This window comes from Staurois parvus, unplaced genomic scaffold, assembly GCF_062004578.1.
Source record: "Staurois parvus isolate SC_StPar_1 unplaced genomic scaffold, SC_StPar_1.0 ptg000619l, whole genome shotgun sequence".
NCBI lineage: Eukaryota > Metazoa > Chordata > Amphibia > Anura > Ranidae > Staurois > Staurois parvus.
In genome coordinates, this window is record NW_028318415.1 from 3,976,153 (window position 1) to 3,995,795 (window position 19,643).

The 19,643-nt window shown below is 40.6% G+C and overlaps 1 protein-coding gene and 1 long non-coding RNA gene across 2 annotated transcripts in view; one reads left to right on the forward strand and one right to left on the reverse strand.

Moving 5' to 3' along the window:
• The window catches only part of LOC149449435 (uncharacterized), a 42,617-nt gene extending 24,735 nt beyond the window's left edge, over positions 1–17,882 (reverse strand). Inside the window, exon 1 of the long non-coding RNA XR_016315405.1 lies at positions 17,254–17,882. This is a non-coding gene — a long non-coding RNA (uncharacterized LOC149449435). The remainder of the gene's footprint in view (positions 1–17,253) is intronic.
• The window catches only part of CNST (consortin, connexin sorting protein), a 160,961-nt gene that overhangs the window by 99,675 nt on the left and 41,643 nt on the right, over positions 1–19,643 (forward strand). The window contains exon 9 of the mRNA XM_089693288.1: positions 17,189–17,987. Coding sequence (XP_089549414.1) covers positions 17,189–17,987 — 799 coding nt within the window. The remainder of the gene's footprint in view (positions 1–17,188; positions 17,988–19,643) is intronic.

Sequence of the window (19,643 nt, forward strand, 5' to 3'; positions counted from 1 at the left end):
CATTTACAGGCAGTTGTTTACAGTCGTGTTTTTTTTTTTGAACGCACCAAACTTGCGTTCAGGAGTAGATTTTATCAGAGTTTCAAACGCTTGTAAACGCGGCTAACCGCGTTTATAAGATTTTGCGTTTGGAATTTTTTTTTAACTCTTCCATTTTCAGATGCTGTCCAGAGCCTTTTTCATTATGAAAAATGTATGTAAAGCGTTTTTCCAGTACTCAAATGGACCTGGTACACCATACTTTGAGGTTTCGCACAAAAGAAAATATGTTAAGACACTGCTACAATAATTTCTGCACAGAAATGAGCTGGAACACATCCAAACACCACAAAAAAAAAATACAGCTAATCTCAACAAATACTGCTCTCTCTGCTTCTGCTTTCTCTATTTCTCTCAAAATGTCTGAAATAGTTAATTCTTTACTGTTTTTCAGTGCATTCTGGGCATTGTGAAAGGTCTCCTGAGGTTATCTTTATAAAACACTTCTAAACATAAACACGCATAATGCGGTATGCAAACGCGGCTAAACAGACGTTTTTTTAACCTACGTTTTCCAGCAGTCAGTTTCCATCGTTCAGAAGTGTCACGTGTACTGTAAGCTCTCCTTGAGTGTTCTAGGTTAACCTAGAACACTCAAGGAGAGCTTACAGTCTGATGCCCCTATATCACATGCACATACTGGGGTCAATTTAGACAACCTATTAGCATGTCTTTGGAGTGTGGGAGAAAACCGGAGTACATGGAGGAAACCCACACAAGCACCGGAGGAGTTTCCCAACTCCATGCAGATAACCAGTAAGCCTTGGTGCTGCCCCATATATAGGCTATATAGTGTAAAGCATGAAGCTATTACAAAACATATACAAAAAAGGAGAGAGAGTGCAGCACTAATGTGAATACCATAAATAACACAAAATGATTAGAACATAAAAACTGGTGACATACCTGATCATATTATGAGTGCATATATAAATAACAAAAAAAGTCTAAAAAAATCACAAATAATATATAGTGTCCAAAAGTGTTGACTAATGGAGTGATATCATGTGATAAGTGAATTTGTGACAATTCTTCCTCCTAATGCACTCACCAGAAACAAAGGATAAATGAGCATTCAAACAGCAAATCATTTTACTAATTTATCCTTTGTTTCTGGTGAGTGCATTAGAAGGAAGAAATTTCACGGATTCACTTATCACATGATGTCACTCCATTATTCAACACTTTTGGACGCTATACATATATATTTTTTTTTTTGGACTTTTTTTGTTATTTATATATACACTCATGATATGATCACGCATGTCACTAGTTTTTATGTAAATTTAGCGTCATTTATGATATTCACTTTAGCGCTGCACTCCTCTCTCTTTTTTGTATATGTTTTTGTGGATGAAGTTGGTTGTCCTTTTGTGCTAGCTGCTTATGAAAATTTCTTCTTTTTGCTTTCACTACATATTTTCTACATTTTGTGTAAAAGCACAAGGCCAGGAGAAATTTTCATATTAAAAAAAACGGATGAATGTTTTTATGCTGCAGTTGTATGAGTAAAGTCTAGTGATCTCGCAAAAATCATATCATTTTGGCCCCTTTCATATGAGCAGACTGATCAGGTCCACCTGTCCAGTTTTTCAGGCAGACCTGATTGGACCCTCCATTTTCCTCTATAGGGTGGTGGGTGTAAACGGACAAGTATTCGTTTACACCTGCCTACATCCAATCCAATCTCAAAACCGTTGAGCAGATGGGATGGCAGTTGTGTGTATATGGACAGGCAGTCCGTTTACATATGATCGCCCACAGAGAAGAGCAGGATCTGTCTGTGTCCACTCTGCATAGATAGAGCAGACACGACCAGCCATCCGCTTGCACAGCAGGCATCAGAGGACAAGTCCCCCCAACTGAGCAAGTGGACACCTAGCAGAGCCTGCCTCATGTGGAAGGTCCCTTTTTTTAAGTGCATTTTTGTAGCATTTGAGTGTTCATTCACACCAGAAACCATGTATTTTTTGCATGCACTTTGACATGCATTCAACATATGTTTTTATGTGCATTTACATGTGTTTGCAGTACATTTTTTCCTAAGCATTTCCAGAGGCTTGGCTGCTTGCATATACAGTCAAGTCCATAAATATTGGGACATCGACACAATTCTAACATTTTTGGCTCTATACACCACCACAATGGATTTGAAATGAAACAATCAAGATGTGCTTTAACTGCAGACTGTCAGCTTTAATTTGAGGGTATTTACATCCAAATCAAGTGAACGGTGTAGGAATTACAACAGTTTGCATATGTGCCTCCCACTTGTTAAGGGACCAAAAGTAATGGGACAATTGGCTTCTCGGCTGTTCCATGGCCAGGGGTGTGTTATTCCCTCATTATCCCAATTACAATGAGCAGATAAAAGGTCTAGAGTTCATTTCAAGTGTGCTATTTGCATTTGGAATCTGTTGTTGTCAACTCTCAAGATGAGATCCAAAGAGCTGTCACTATCAGTGAAGCAAGCCATCATTAGGCTGAAAAAACAAAACAAACCCATCAGAGAGATAGCAAAAACATTAGGCGTGGCCAAAACAACTGTTTGGAACATTCTTAAAAAGAAGGAATGCACCGGTGAGCTCAGCAACACCAAAAGACCCGGAAGACCACGGAAAACAACTGTGGTGGATGACCGAAGAATTCTTTCCCTGGTGAAGAAAACACTCTTCACAACAGTTGGCCAGATCAAGAACACTCTCCAGGAGGTAGGTGTATGTGTGTCAAAGTCAACAATCAAGAGAAGACTTCACCAGAGTGAATACAGAGGGTTCACCACAAGATGGAAACCATTGGTGAGCCTCAAAAACAGGAAGGCCAGATTAGAGTTTGCCAAACGACATCTAAAAAAGCCTTCACAGTTCTGGAACAACATCCTATGGACAGATGAGACCAAGATCAACTTGTACCAGAGTGATGGGAAGAGAAGAGTATGGAGAAGGAACTGCTCATGATCCTAAGCATACCACCTCATCAGTGAAGCATGGTGGTGGTAGTGTCGTGGCGTGGGCATGTATGGCTGCCAATGGAACTGCTTCTCTTGTATTTATTGATGATGTGACTGTTGACAGAAGCAGCAGGATGAATTCTGAAGTGTTTCGGGAATATTATCTGCTCATATTCAGCCAAATGCTTCACAACTCATTGGACGCCGCTTCACAGTGCAGATGGACAATGACCCAAAGCATACTGCAAAAGCAACCAAAGAGTTTTTTAAGGGAAAGAAGTGGAATGTTATGCAATGGCCAAGTCAATCACCTGACCTGAATCCGATTGAGCATGCATTTCACTTGCTGAAGACAAAACTGAAGGGAAAATGCCCCAAGAACAAGCAGGAACTGAAGACAGTTGCAGTAGAGGCCTGGCAGAGCATCACCAGGGATGAAACCCAGCGTCTGGTGATGTCTATGCGTTCCAGACTTCAGGCTGTCATTGACTGCAAAGGATTTGCAACCAAGTATTAAAAAGTGAAAGTTTGATTTATGATTATTATTCTGTCCCATTACTTTTGGTCCCTTAACAAGTGGGAGGCACATATGAAAACTGTTGTAATTCCTGCACCGTTCACCTGATTTGGATGTAATACCCTCAAATTAAAGCTGACAGTGTGCAGTTAAAGCACATCTTGTTCGTTTCATTTCAAATCCATTGTGGTGGTGTATAGAGCCAAAAATGTTAGAATTGTGTCAATGTCCCAATATTTATGGACCTGACTGTACTTTTTAGGACATTTTTCTTTCTTCTTTAGGCTTTTATGTGCACTGCGTTGCATTTACATGCATTTGTGTTGTGAAAAAAAATGCAGCTTGCATAATTTTATTGAACTGTATGGTTTAGATTGCTTTCACTGACCTGCTATTTGGAAAACTGCAACGACCTCACTATAGCTTGATAACGAGGAGTGTTACTTTTTTTTATATATGCAGACCTATACGGTACATTAGTCATTCGGTTTATAATGTGCATCTATTGCCTAGTGATGCTGTTGAATTATTTCTGGGAAGCCGTAAAATACTTTTTTTTTTGTTTTTTTTTTTGTTTTTTTAAGTTTTTTGAGATTTTCAAATACAGTGTGTAGGATGTAAATTAGACCAATTTCCATTCTGTGATAATTATGCTATAATATTTGGTTGGGAAATGGCTGCCATGGGCCATTAATTGTATTGCAAATGGATATCCTTAGTGTCACTGTGGGTTGCAAAATGGCTGAAAAAATGGGATCTTGGAACATGTAAATAAGTGCAGAAGAGGCCAAAATCACATCTCTTGATGTTTTCATTTAAGAGAATGTGTTCACTTACGGCAGGCTCTACCACAATGGTTCTCAACCTGTGGGTCGTGAACCCTTTGGGGGTCGAATGACCCTTTCACAGGGGTCACCTAAGACCATTGGGAAAACACACATTTCCGATATGTAATGAGAAGCTACTGTGTTGAAAGCAGCTACTGTGTAGAAAGCAACTACTGTGTTTGAAAGCAGCAGTATTGGAGGTAAAACGACACTTCATGAATTATAATTACTGGGTAAATAATTTTATGGTTGGGGGTCACCACAACATGAGGAACTGTATTAAAGGGTGACGGCATTAGGAAGGTTGAGAACCACTGCTCTACCACATTGACTGACTTTTTTTTTTTTTTTAAACAATAGCGAAAGCCTTTCTGTTATGACAGCTACTTTGTATCGTGAAGAGGGAACTCACTTCTAATCATAGCCGTGTTGTGGCCATTGCCAGGTTGTTATCTCATTACATGATAGTCGCCATGTTTTCAGTTTGAGGATATATTACACAGGAAACAGTGAAGTCTGTCATAGCTGCCAAGTTTCATGTTATTCCAGAAGTAGTCAAGCATTCCTTATATGATTGTCTAGTAAAACTTCTATATACAAAGTATACACTTAAAATAGTTTGTACTGGACACTTTGACAGCGTAAATATGCAAGTGCTTTACCCTTCACATTTTTGTCTTCTGCTCGTGCCAGATTATATTTCTATATATGGTTAATGCGATTTCTGTTAGTTTGCTAGAAGTTCTTTACATGCCTTGCACATAGTCTCTGTACGTTATCCTTGAGGCTTTTTTTTATTATACAATGTGTGAAGGTGTCCATATAACATTTATTTGTTTGAACTGGTTTCTAAATTCCCTGGAGATCCAAATGTGGACAATGCATGCCGTAAGCGTTTCTTGACTTTTCTCCAAATCCAGAGTTTTGTGCACAAATTGCTACTCTGAGCATATCCCAATATCCCATAAGGCAAAGAAAACTGACAGAGCAGGTTTAGGTCATATACTAAGCCTCTGTGTTCCTCATTGCCTAGTCACCTCTAAGCAATATAAAGTATAGTCTTCTCCGAGTTCTTCAACACTCAGCAGCATGCAGCTGCTCCTCCTCCTTCACCGAATAGCATTGGTAAGGCTTGTAGGGGAAAAGGGCAAACCCCCTTCCCGAATTGATTAATTTAGTAGGTCCCGGGTGCAAAGACTAGTTTTATACATCTATTGGGATGACCTTTAGGCCATTATATCATGAAGTCAATTTTTAAGGAATGTTTAGTTTAAAAAAAGATTGTAAAGAGTATGCCCACTTTTGTTGAGAAAAAAAGCATTCCCCTGTGGGCGGCTTATATACATTGCGAGGATTGAAACAAACATTGCAGATTCGTACCTTTTTTTTTATTCTGAAGAAATAGTGGTTTGCTTGTCTGTGTCCACATGCAGAGTGAATCTGTAGGGGAGTGGTTCTGTCATTATCAATCCGCTACTGCAAATGCTGGGTTGTAATGAAGATAGTGGCAGAGCCTGCATCCCTTTAGACATGATTTCCCCTTGGGAGTATCTTACAAAAAATGAAATTTTTTGTTGCAGGGTTGTATCTTAGTGCAGACTTCTTGGAAAACCAGTAAGCCAATCACACAAGCAAGAATTTACATTTTCAGTGTACACCATTTCGTCACAGAATGCCATATTGTAATTTACATTTTACAGAAAATTACAGAGCTGCAGATTGGAAAATGAAAGGAAATTTTTAATAGCTTTTAGTTACAGTATGACTTGAGTCGTAATTGTATACGCAATATATATGTTTTTGTTATTTGCTAGTTTTTCCCACAAAAGTAAAGTTACATTTTAACCTACATTTTTAAAATCTTGGGAAATTTACAATTCCATATTTAATGCATTGTAATTTTTCCTTATATTAAATTTCTCTGTTTACTACATCATGTGACACCTCATATGAGATGGACCCAGTGCCCACACTAGCTTCTAAAATGATAAAGGAGTTAGAAGTGGGGGGGGAGGTAGGGGGGAGCATTGACACCATCAGTTCCTGCTTTGACCATCTCTGGTATCAAACACTGGGGAATAAAGGGAAAGTGATATATTTTTTGGAGCACCTATAAATCAAAAAGTAAGCTATATAATAGGAGTCAGTGCACCAATAGCTTTATTCTACTAATGAAACCATTAAACCACATTGCAATACATCTTTCCGCGGCTTTTCTAGCCAGGAAAGTGACAGCTGTGACTTGGAAGGGACGTCATGGGCGTTGCCCTCCAGGTCACACAAAAAAGGGGAGGGGAGCGGACGCTTGTCCACTTTCCTCTCTCCCCACCATCTGCCGACACACGCCATGGCTTTCTATGGGCCCGCAAATGGGCAAGCAGAGCCCAGTTACATGGTGGGAGCGCGTGCGTGTGTGTGTGTGTGTGTGCGCGTGTGTGTGTGCGCGTGTGTGTGTGCGCGTGTGTGTGTGCGCGTGTGTGTGTGTGTGTGTGTGTGAGAGACCATCATCTTTGGCTGTGGAAGCAGTTGGTGGCAGCGGAGCTGCGTGACAGGCAGGAGTCTGTTTGTTAGTTTTATACACAATCCCGATGACTGCAGCCCCTGGATTGTGTATAAAAGGGTTAAAGTGATCGTAAAACAATCTGTTCAGTTTAAAATAGAAATGAAAGGCAAAACATTTGTGTATAGATATAAAAAACCATTCCAAATACATTTTTCTCTCTTTTTTTTAGAAATGATCACATACCCTTTGTTCTCAGCTGCATAAGAGATGGGGGGAGGAGAAACCGCAGGACACTGATCTTCCTAGTAAAAGGCAAGGGGGCAGTGTGTCAGGATAAGTCTGATCATTGGAGGAAAGCAAGCTGATTTCCCAGCACAGCTAGAGAACTGACCACGTTGTGTTCTCCTGCTTAGTGTGGCAGGAACATCAGAGATTTCTCACTAATGAAGCAATGCAAAAAAGACAGGATACTTTTTCATACAAGTACATGGTACAGCAGGCACATATTAGAAATTAAATATTGGGTTTACATATTCCTTAGATGCAAAACACGTATGGTAAGGACTTCCTGTGAGTGAAGGATTTGGTTACTTCCCTACAATGCAGGCATCACCTTCGTCAGCTCCCACTAGCCAAGAGAAGTAACAGAAGAAAGTTTTATGCAGTCAAAGATCTGAAAGCTTTTGCAGGAAGTTTTGCTTGCAATATGAGGTGTATCCAGAAAGTAATGAGAATGAAAAATTTTACAACTGAACATTGTCTCCCTCAAAGTATGCACTTTGTGAGTATACACAACACTCATAGCGATTTATCCATTCTTCATAGCATCCCTGGAAGTCTTCAAGTGGGATGGCGCTCAGAGCCTGCATAGTGGCTCTTTTTGGACGTTATCCACACTACCAAAATGGTGTCCTTTCAAACCCTTCTTCATCTTTGGGAATATGAAAAAGTCACAAGGTGCCAAGTCGGGGCTTTAGGGTGAATAGGGAAGCACCGTGATGTGTTTTTCAGCCAAAAACTCTGACAGCCAAAGCACTGTGACTCTGTGCATTGTCATGATGAAGGATCTAAGTTGAGTCGGTTTCAGGACACACACGTAAAAACTGTCTCTAGCGACCAAGAACTTCAAGATAAAATATTTGATTCACAGTTTGACCAGTGGGTTAAAATTGCTTATGGACAATTCCACGTAAATTAAAAATAAAAAAAAAATGACCATTGATTTGACTTTTGATTTGCTCATTCAATCTTTCTTGGGGCAAGGTGATGTGGGTGTATGCCATTTTGAACTTTTATTTTTTCGTCTCGGGATCGTACTCCCAACACCCAGGATTCATCTCTCATGATCACTCGATTCAAAAAATCAGGCTCTTTCGGGGCGACCAGATCTTGGCAAATGAGTTGACGGTATTCCTTCTGGTCAGATGACAAGTTCTTTGGAGCAAGTATTGCACACACTTTTCTCATGTTTGAATCCTGAGTCACGATTTCATGAACAATTGATTTGATAACTCCCGTTTCCTCTGCAATCATTTTGATAGTGAGCCAGTGGTCATGGGTGAGAACAAGTCTCACTGAATCCACATTCTGTTTGGTTTTTGATGAAGAGGGCGTCCTGATCGTCGTTCGTCTTCATCGCCACCTTGTCCTTTTAAGGCCTTCTGCCATCAGTATACTTGCGCATCTTCTCCATAAACTTTGCAAAGTTTCTGATGCACTTTTACCCAGTTTTACACAATTTTTTTCCGAGTACCGCTGTTCCAAACTCACTGGCATTTTTCTTAATATGGGGCACTTGAACAGGGTGTCACAAAAAAGAATGTCTTGACTCTGACTTGAATGCACTGATCAGTGTTCTAAGGTATATCTGGCACCCCACCCCAAGTGACCTTGGGCAGCTTTTCACTTCACAAAGCCTTTCTCGAGCGTATGAACTTCATTTTATTTTGGACACACCTCGTATAATGCTTGCAATGAAAACCTTCAGTGCCGTTTCACATATATGCGGGTTGGATACGGTTTGAACCGCATCCAATCTTCATGACATGTGAAATAACATTGCTTCCTATGGTGTCTGTTCACATACATCTGGTTCACTGGCAGTGTGGATTCAGTGTGGATTGGAAAAGAGTTCTGTCCAGTTTCTGGGCAATGTGGTTTGAAAGAGTACTGTTCGGGTTCCGAGCAGTGTGGTCCAGTTAAGGTGTGGATTACAGGCTCATTGACTTATATGGGAACTGCTTCTGAATGGCACACGTCATGAGTTTTTGAACATGATTTCAGGATGGTTTTCTCTCTTCAAATCCTGACTTGCACCGGACCTGAACCTCTGAACGACTTCTATTCAATTTGCACTGAAACCAGAGCTGTCAAGCTGCACTGCACATATGTGAATCGGCACTTATAGTTCAGAATATCTAGGCCAAAACATATTTTCTTTTCATTTTTGAAGTTGGGAAACTTTAAAAGCTCTTTGGATTTTTTGCTATTTGTGTACAGTTGAGGATATTTCACACTCTGTCAACCTAAGAACAAGATGAGGGAAATGTTCCAGTGACAACTAAGAGGACAAGTGTCCCCATTGGAAGACTTTCCCTTTACTGTTGCTCTGATGTCAATTTAAAATGTTAAATTTCTGATCACTTTCAGTACTGGTGACATAGGTCCTAATAGAAATAGAGCAAATCCCTCTAGTGCGGACAAAGAAAGCAATACAGATCTGTCAGATTCTAACCCCACACCACTGTATTCAAAAATAGAAAAACATGTTTTGAGTTTACAGACGTTTCTTTCTTTGTGTGCAGGATAAAACATTGTAAATTTTTTTTGTACCTTACACCCCGGTCACCCCAAATTCAACTTTTGACATTCCGATTTCAGGTGTGATTTGCAAGACATCTGACACAGATCTCTTATGCAAACCGCTCCAAAAGTATTGCATGTACTACTTTAGAAATTGGTGCAATTCTGACCAAGTCGGAACAGCACCAATATGACCACTGTAATTGAGGACAATAGGGTGCATGCGATTTGCAAGTAGCATGGCATTCAAATCCCATGATAATTCGCATCCAGTGTACCCTGGGTGCTAAGGCTCCATTCATATTTGTGCGACTTGTCATGCCACGTTGGACACTAAAGTCCCTTGTAATTATTTTACTGCCTTGCCATAATGGGGATGTTGGATTTAAAACATATGGACACAAACAACTGAACACAATGAAAGACTATTTAAAGCTGAAGTCCGAGGAAATTTAAAACTACACGTGCAATGGGGCTGAATGCATTAAATGTCCATTTTTGACTAGGGGAACATTGACCTACCTTATCCCTAGTTTCCCTGGCATTCAGTGCTCTCCTGTTCCTTCTGATGGGCCCTCAGTGTCCTCATTTACAATGCAAGTCTGATGGTCCTGTATTGTACATGATGGTGTCATGGTGCAAGTGACAGACTGAAATGAAGCCACTTTCGGGGACCAGTTGAACACAGAGGAGAAGCCTGTGAGAGCAAGGGATAAGGTAAGTAAAACATCTTTCTAAAGCCCCACTCCAGGTTTGATTTAAGTTTTTAGCCTGGAGTGGGGCTTTACAATTCCTCCAGACAAAAATGTGCATTCAGCTCTTACAGTTGCAGGGAATGACAAATCTCACACTACTACTAAAGGTGCCTGGTTGAAGAGATTACTCCTCACTTCCTCTTCTGAAGGCAGCATTAAAAGTGACAGATATTCTCTTTCCCTATTCAATCCAGAACCAATCAAAAAAATGTGACTCAAGCTTTTATTTAGATTTTTGAAAATACTTTCATTGATTTTTGTGTTAATGTGGCCTTTGCAGTACCTGAAGTAAGCTCTTGTTTTTTAACTAAAAAAAACCCACCTTTTTTAAAGAATAACCTCAATGCATTCTCTGCAATAAGGAAAAAACCTTCCATAATCGGCTCCCCCGCAGCCCCCCTTAAATACTTACCTGAGCCTCGACCCAGCGTTGTACCTGAGAGCAGCAGTGCTGCTTCTCTCTCTCCCTCCCTCAGAGGCAGCAACGGGAGTCATTGACTCCTGCTGTTGGCAATCAAGTCTTGTGAGGATGAAACTGGGTGGGTTCGAGTCAGGCTATGTGTGGCATGCAGCATGGAGGCCATCATGAGAGCTCCCATAGCAAGTAGCATGCTCGGAGGGGCACTCAGAAGGGAGAAGGAGCCAAAAGCATCGGTGGGGGGGACCCCAGAGAAGGAGGCTTGGGGCTGCTCTGTGCAAAACTATTGCACAGATCAGGTAATTATAACATATTTATTTATTTTTTAAAAGAAGAATTCCAGGGAGAGAGAGAGAGAAGCAGCACTGCTGCAGTGGGGCCGTGCCTCGTCTAGGGGTGAGGAAAGTGGAGATATACTTGCCTAATCCGCCTCTACCTGCCACTCCTGCTCCTTCGCACATTAGCGGTCTTGTGAATGGACTGTGCCGGACATCATCACTCCTATAGACAGGCTCTGGCCATGAGGACGGCAGGAACAGTCCACCATTTGATGTGGGGGAACTCTGTTTTCTGGAGGATCGAAGGATCCAGTAAGTATACTTTTGGTGCCTCCCTAGACAAAACTAACAGTTAACCCATGCAGTGTGGACACTGCATGGGAGAAAAAAAAATTCATGCAGGTCTGCTTTAAATTGAACCTTTACATCACTTTTATCTATGCTCGAGCATCCAGCCATTGTTCTTCCGTTTTGTGATTTGTCAGCAGTTTCTTAACCACAATTTTTTTGACTTCCTAAAACAGATGTGGGTTATTATGATATCAAGTTTTCAGGGAATGCTTAAAGTGCTCCTGTAATAGTCTTAAATAACTAATGTAGAAAAGTGCACGGGCATTTCATTTAATAGCAGAAGAGACGCTTAGTCATTTTAAAAAATTGTCTTTTTAGTTGTGGGTTGGAATGGAAGCAAGACGTCAGTATGGTTTTTCTTGTTTATTGCCTTTGTCTTTATTATTGGATGATAACCTGGCCATCGCCATCACGTGTCAGCGGTAGGCACGGTTACAATCTAAATGTGAAATATCCATTCTAAGGAATTGCGTGATAGGCAGATTTTCTTTTGACTTCTTGCTGCCATAGAACACTAGCACTGGTTGAAAAACATCCAACTTCACCAAGCACTAGGTCACCTGAAGCTGTATAGTCAGTGGTGTATTTGTTTTTTGCTGCCTTAGGCAACATAAAAATCAGACACCCCCCCAGCAGAGAGAGCCTGACACCGACCAACACCAGACCCCCTGCCCCCCCCCAACTGAGAGAGCCTTCCACTAACACCCACCCACCCCTTCCTGGCAACAGAGAGAGACACTTACCTTTACAGATCTGGACATCCCCGGGAACGAGAGTCTGGCTCTGCGTATACCATCAAGCAGCGTGCAGCCTCTTTCAAATCCCACCTTGAATCCATGCCGCATATATCCCTTCTTCCTGGGGGAGTGCTGCTCCCCTGAAAAATGCCACCCTAGGCAAATGCCTTGTTTACTCCTGTGTATAGTCATATACTTGTGGCACAGACTGAACATAATGAAATGACACAGACAAGTAAATATAATAGACCATACATTTTTTTGAGCTGCTGAAAGATACAGGCAGGGCAATAGTGAATACTACTGAAAAATGTGGTTTGCAATGACAACTAAAGGGAAAGTTACCCATAGATGTAAGGTGACTGCTCATTGATCAATCATCAGTTATTATGCCTGCTAGAGATCAGTTGTTTTGTTCTACTTTTTTCTTTTAATTACCTTAGCTGATCACTGCTGTTTCCAGCAGGGAATTTGGTTCGTGCTAAGGGCTTCTGTCTGTTTCCCCTTCTGTATTAACATAATCAACAGAGCATACACATTTTTGGAAGATCCATGTTTTATATATAAAAAAAAAAAAGACTGCACTGTAGTACCTATGGAATGTTTTATGAGGGGGGTGTACTGCTGGAGCCATTGTTATATCGGGAAATTTCCATTTGGGTCAGTAGTCATTGATGCTTTGCAGAGGGTTCCAACAGCTTGATAGATAGCCAATTGACATCCAGTTCTGTTGTAATTGTAGGTATTGGATTGTGGGCATCTAACGCATTTGTGGAAACTTTATTGTCCATGAGCAAAGAAACAGGCTGCTACATTGTGCTTCTATGCTTTCTAGCTTATTTCTAAATAAACTAGTTATAGGTTTAGAACGAGTATATAAAGTAGTAAAGTAGGGGCTAAACGATGAAGGGAATTTTCTAAAGCACCCCATAGATTATGCAGATTTTTCTTTCCATCCCTGCTGAGCCGCCATTTACACTCACCGGCCACTTTATTAGGTACACCTGTTCAATCACTTGGTAACACAAATTGCTAATCCGCCAATCACAGCCAATGGCAGCAACTCAATGCATATATCTAGAAAATATCCAGTGGGCAGCAGTTGTGTGGATGAAAATGCCTTGGAGAATGGGCAGACTAGTTCGAGATGATAGGCAACAGTAACACATGTCAACATGGATCAGAATCTCTAAGGAATGTTTCCATCACCTTTTCAAATCTATAACACAAAGTATTAAGGCAGTTCTGAAGGCAAAAGGAGTTTCAACTCGGTACTAGCAAGGTGTACCTAATAAAGTGGTTGAGTGTATGTCCAGCTTAAAGTGCTACTAAACCCAAGACCCTGCATTATTATTTTATTATTATTATACAGTATTTATAAAGCGCCAATAGTTCGCTCAGCGCTGTACATTACAAAGGGAGACAGAACATGTGACAGAACAACAATACAATGCAAAACATGAGGGCAGCATTCACTATATCTGGTCTCCCCCAGTACACAGAACATGCAAATGCAATTATTTTAGTAAAAATAAACTGCTAAATACTTTTTCTCATCAGCAGTTAGAACAGTCTTATGACTTCTATCAGTGTCCAGCTGATCACTGGTTAAAGCTTTTAGGGGGAGTTTTCCTTCTCCTCTCACTGCCATATGAGATTGCATAACCCCTGACCCTCTGTCTCAACAGTGCTGATTGGCCCTGTGCTGATCACATGCGCTCTCCCAAGAAAAAGAAAAAAAACTCTCTAGTAGTACACTCCTAACTGAGCAAGTGAAGCGTGTTCCCGAGGGTGTGTTCTATCAGGAGATTAAGTGGGGACTGTAGAAGGGGAGGATGAGAGAAGACAGTGTCAAGCAGCCTTTTTACACAATGCAGAGGATTAACCCCTTAAGTTCCACAGTGAGTATAACAAGCATGCTTTCCTACAAGTAAAACTGATTTAATTGTTGTGGGTTTAGTAACACTTTAAGACTGGAGAAGGTGGAATTTGAAGCCGCTGTGCATGGCAGCCAATCATCTTCTGTTTTTCGTTTTTGAAGCTTAACTGAACAAGCTACAGATAGAAGCTGATTGGTTACTATGCACAGCTGCTCCAGATTTTGTCTGCTCCAATTTTAGTACATTCCCCTCAATGTGTGCACTGTTAACATAGAACAGAATAAAGATATATTGATTGGTTACAAGTGCCAATACAGCGTGATTAGTATTCCCTTCTACTGTGTTCATCTAAAACAGGGAGTTGCTGACATTTTCCACTTAACCTGTTTGATTAATCTGTCGTAATTATAGCTTTTGGTAGAATAAAAACTAAGATGGCAGACCCCTATGACTAAGCCCTGTGGGTGGGATGAAAGATGTTGGGGGGGGTGCTCTGGAAGGAGTTGGGCTGAGGCCGCTTTTACTTTCCCCCACACATGGGCTGTTCTCTTGGTGGTTTGGCGTTCCATCCTTCCCCCTTTATGTGTATATACGGAGCCGGGACGGGCTTTTACAATACCAGTACCTATCCTCAATGCGAGTCACCGGGGCATAATAGGACAATTGCTTGGAGCCGCACACAAAGTTTATTTGATAGTAGCTTTGTTGCCATCTCTACCAAACGGGCATTAACCAAAGAGGTGTTTAGTGCCTTGAGTACTAAAGATTTTGCAGTATAACTAAAGGCAAAACTTTTAGTTTTAGAAGGAGTTGGAGAGTTATTAGAACATCTGTCAGGTTTTTATTGTTGCTTGTGCCCCCGTTACGAAGATTCATCATTTCCATTTGTCCTGGTGACCCTTATCACCAAAAGTGAAAGAAAATCCCAAATTCAGAGTTATCACCAGAACAGGAATAGAGGGGAAATCCAAATAGGACATTAGTTTTGGTGACAACCAGGGATTCCCTCACTTCCTGTTCACCTTTGGGACAGGAAATAAAGGGAAATCTCCCCAATAGGACACAGATAGCAAAAAATACTCTGACCGGGGTGATAATCCTTCCTTATTCCTTCCAAAATAGAGAGAGTGTTTTGCTTTTCATTTTACTTTAAATAATCTGGAAAAGAATAAAATAAAGTGGGTCATTCTTATGGTTAGAAGATGAGAGGGAACAGGCCCGTGTTCATGACTGGAAAGCCTGTTGATATAAAGTTTCTGTTCATGGGAACTTTTTTATATTGAGTTCTCTTTATTCCTGAAATGTGTTTGTTTTTTTTGTGACATTTATGAAATGACAAGTTCGACAGCCTTACTTGCACACATGGATGTTTTCCACTGCATAAATGCTAATAAACCTCCTTTCTGTTATTCATATGCTGATAGATTGTATGTTCTTGCTAGCTTATCCTTTTTTTATTTTTTTTATTTTTTTTGTAATGACTTCATGCTACCTGTTTGTTAAGCGTTTCTAATTCTAAATTAACATATTAAAACTCTAGATAGATGCAGTGGAACAGATAAATTGACAGACTCTCAGTCCTCATGCACACTGGACATTTTTACAGCTGCTGTTTTTTTGGCTTTTGACAGCTTTTTCTACAGCCAGTGAACTCCCCAGCATGTTATCCTATGTGTCCATGCACACATAGGCTGTAATAAACGTTTTTTTGGCTGGGAAAAAAAAACAGAACTAGTGGGTTTCTAGAGGAGTTTTTTAGCTGTAAAATGCTCTAACACTGAAGAACTTGGTAAATCGCGGCAAACCAGTGTTTTTGGACTTTTTTGACCACACAGAAAAAGCTAAAAACGTGGCTAACCGCTAATACAAAAATGCCAAAAAACTCAAGTTTTTAACGTGACTTTACACCGCTAACGTTACCAGCATTATTAAAACGCCCCCCTGTGCATGGAGCCTTATACTAAACCCACTAAGCACTCCATAGCATCTTTTGTCCAGAATTTAGAATCTGCTTTCATATTTTCAACTCAATCTGTATAGTAAAGCCTACTTATTTATTTATTTCAGGTACTTATATAGCGCCGTCCATTTACGCAGTGCTTTACACACATATATATATTGTACATCCACATCAGTCCCTAACCCTCAAGGGGCGTACAATCTAAGATCCCTAACTCACATTCATACATACACATACCAGGGCCAATTTAGACAGGAGCCAATTAAACTACCAGCATGTCTTTGGAGTGTGGGAGGAAACTGGAGTACCCGGAGGAAACCCACGCAGGCACAGGGAGAACATGCAAACTCCAGGCAGGTGGTGCCGTGGCTGGGATTCGAACCAACCATACAACCCTAGTACTGCTAGGCAGAAGTGCTAACCATTTAGCCACTGTGCTGCCCCACTTTTATAGCTTTGTTAAACACAGCATATTGAATGGCAAAGTATCCGGCAGACAGTAATTAAAATGGACCGTGAGCATATGCCGAAAAGGTTTGCTGGTCTGTTTGATCTTCTGGTTTAAAAGAATACAAAATATCAGAATGAGATGATGAAAATGTGCGAACAGTAATAGTGTCATATGTGTTAGGCATTCAGAGCTCTATACTAAGCAGGCACTAAACCAGATTTATTGTATATTTTCCATTTAATGTGACCTTTGCTCTGGGCCCTCTCTGCATCATTCGGCAGTATTGATTTCCAATGGGTTGTGCGTGTAATGAGGAAACGGCTTTGATGAAAGCAGGATAGCACTGTTTCAGTGCCTAAGCATAGTTGTCACACAGCTACTGGACAGCACAGCACACTGCTGCTTCTCTTAGGATGCAGTTTGTCTTGTGTGTCACTGCTAATTGCACCTTACCTCACATCTGCATGAGGACACGCGACATGTGCCAGGATGGGAGGAGAAAGAGCCAAGTCATTAAATATTAATGTGGTGATTTCTAAATTTAGCTGTAGTCTAGTCATGGCTAGCCTGGGATACATTGTGTCCTAAACAATGAGGCCTGGGTTGTTATCAAGTCACAGTTTATAGCACTGTCCTTTTTATCAGCACAGTCTGTATTGTGTGTTTTTTTTTTTTTTTTTTAAAGCAACTTAAACCCTTTTCCTGTTAATGTTTAGACAGAGAAAGTGAGCCTGGCAGCAAGACAGCAACAGACAGGAAGCCTGGCGTGGCAGTTATGAACTTACCGCCCGATGTCAGCACTGCAAGCCTGATAACTAGAAGAGCTGATGGCCAAGATTTCCACAGTCAGAGCCACACAGAGGAGAAGCATCTGTCCATCTCTGGAGCAACCTTGGAGATTCACACCCAACCTACAGGGACAGAAGGCAGGGCTAATCCTGACAGCAGCTTCTCTTCTGGGGATGCTGGGAAGAATAACAACCTCCTGCAACCAGAAGCAACAGCGAACAGCAGCAATGTGTCAGAAATAGAAACATTCTCCAAGGAGGGAGTAGAAGAACAAGCTGAGAGCCCAATGGTAGATAAATTAATTTCAGCAGCCACAGTTCGCTCAGATTGTGTTTCTTCAACGCGGGATGATATTACTGGAGGCAGCAGTTCTGTAGAGTGCTGTAGTCCTAGCACAGAAGGAACTGCCACTGAGGATGGAATAACTGTTAAAAAATGGATTATTAATGCGGACAGCAAAACAGGTGAACTAGGACAATCTTCTGAGAGCGGTGCTGATCAGATATGCTCCAGGGACAGTGCAAGCAGGGCTCAACATCAAGCAGCAGTTGAATTCATCGCAAGTCTCTTAAACGGGGACCTGAAAGACAGTGAGAGTTTCCTGTCTCACTTGGAGTTCCAGGAAGAGACCTTTTCTGAGGAAGAAATGTCACCAAGCCCAGGAGAGTCTGTCTTGGGGGAAAGTTTCCTTTCATTGGACGAATTAGCAAAGAGGATAGAGATAGAAGAGGTAAGTGTTATTTTCATTTTTATATATCCAATTTTGGATTCAGATTTTTGTTTTTAAGCTGGTGAACTTTGTGGTATACAGGTAGTTTAATTCCTAAGAGGTGTGTGTGTGTATATTTTATATATATGTGTGTGTGTGTGTGTGTGTGTGTGTATGTGTGTGTATATATATATATATATATATATATATATATATATATATATATATACACTATATTATTTTTTTATATATGTATATATTATTAGTTTACAGTATATTTCCACTAGAAAATACGTGTGCATTTAGGTACTTATTTCAGGGATTTACTTCCTCTTTTATTGAGTGAATGCATTAAACTTCTTCTTAAAGTGACACTAAACTCTAGAGTAAAAAAAAAACAAAAACTTCTATTCAAGTATATATTCGTAACTCGGAAAAGTCTCTTCTTGCTCTCTGCCTTCTCCAAAACTTCAAGTTCCTTTTTTTTGCTGCTGTGATCCAACTTTCTGTTACAGGATGGCTACATTTGTTCTCTGGGGTCCCACTGTATGTAAAAATGTAGCCACCCTCGCCTATCTACTTCTGAGATGGACAAAGCATTATGGGATTTGTAGTGTGCATAAAGCAACATACTGTATATGTACATTAACATTCAATGCTCATTCGAAACTAAAGGAAGTGTGGGGGGTGGTGGTGAGGTTTGGGAGTTCACCAAGGACATTAAAAGGAGACAGAAAAACCCCAAAACAAGTTTAAGAAAAATAGATTACAGGGCTAATAAGTAGTCTGTGTGTGTGGATTATTTTGAGGAGTAAGGATATTGTTGCTTTAAATTACTGTCTTAAGCTGGATATAAAACTACTAATAAGTATTATCTCTTTCCGTCTTTGCAAGAGGTTCCTATACACATTTTAATATCAATATTTTTTTTTCTCTTCCTGCTGTGTTTCTGTATTACCTGGTTGATCCTGCCAGTTCCATCTTTCCTGGTAGTAAACTGACTATGCAAAGCTTGTTCCCCAATTTTTTTGACAGGTACCTGCTCCCACTTCTGTTACGATCGCCTAGGTGATTGGAAGTGGATGTCCCCTATAGTCTTCTTGGACACATGACAGGGAGAGACTGCAGGACCATTCACAAGTTGTCACAGCCGAGTGCACCTAAGATGCCGGGGACACAGGAGGCCAGTGAACCCGGCTGTGGTGAGCACACCGCTGGATTGTGCGACAAGAGTGGCTTTTTTCTAAAGTCAGCAGCTACAGTTTTTCTAGCTGCTGATTTTTATTTTTTTCACCGGAGACTGGAGCTCCACTTTAACAACCAGTTTAAGTTAAAAGGAAATTCCTGCCTAAATTATGTTTGTAATGTATATGCTGTTAAGCAGTTGAATGTGAAAAAATTTGAATATATTATATTAGTATTATATTATACTGTATATAGTAAAAGTATCTGGAAAATGGATAAAAAGTGAGCGCTCTGTGCACATCAGAGGCTTGCATAAGGATAAACCCTTTGATCCTCAAAACAGCATGTAATATAAAAATGCAGCGCTAGAAAGTATATTAAATCAATAAAGTGACAAAGTGATAAGCAAATGCACCTGTAGGTGCTAAATACTGTGGTAAGAAGTGTTGCCAAATGCTGAGGAGAGATTCAGCAAATGGATGGTTAACACAC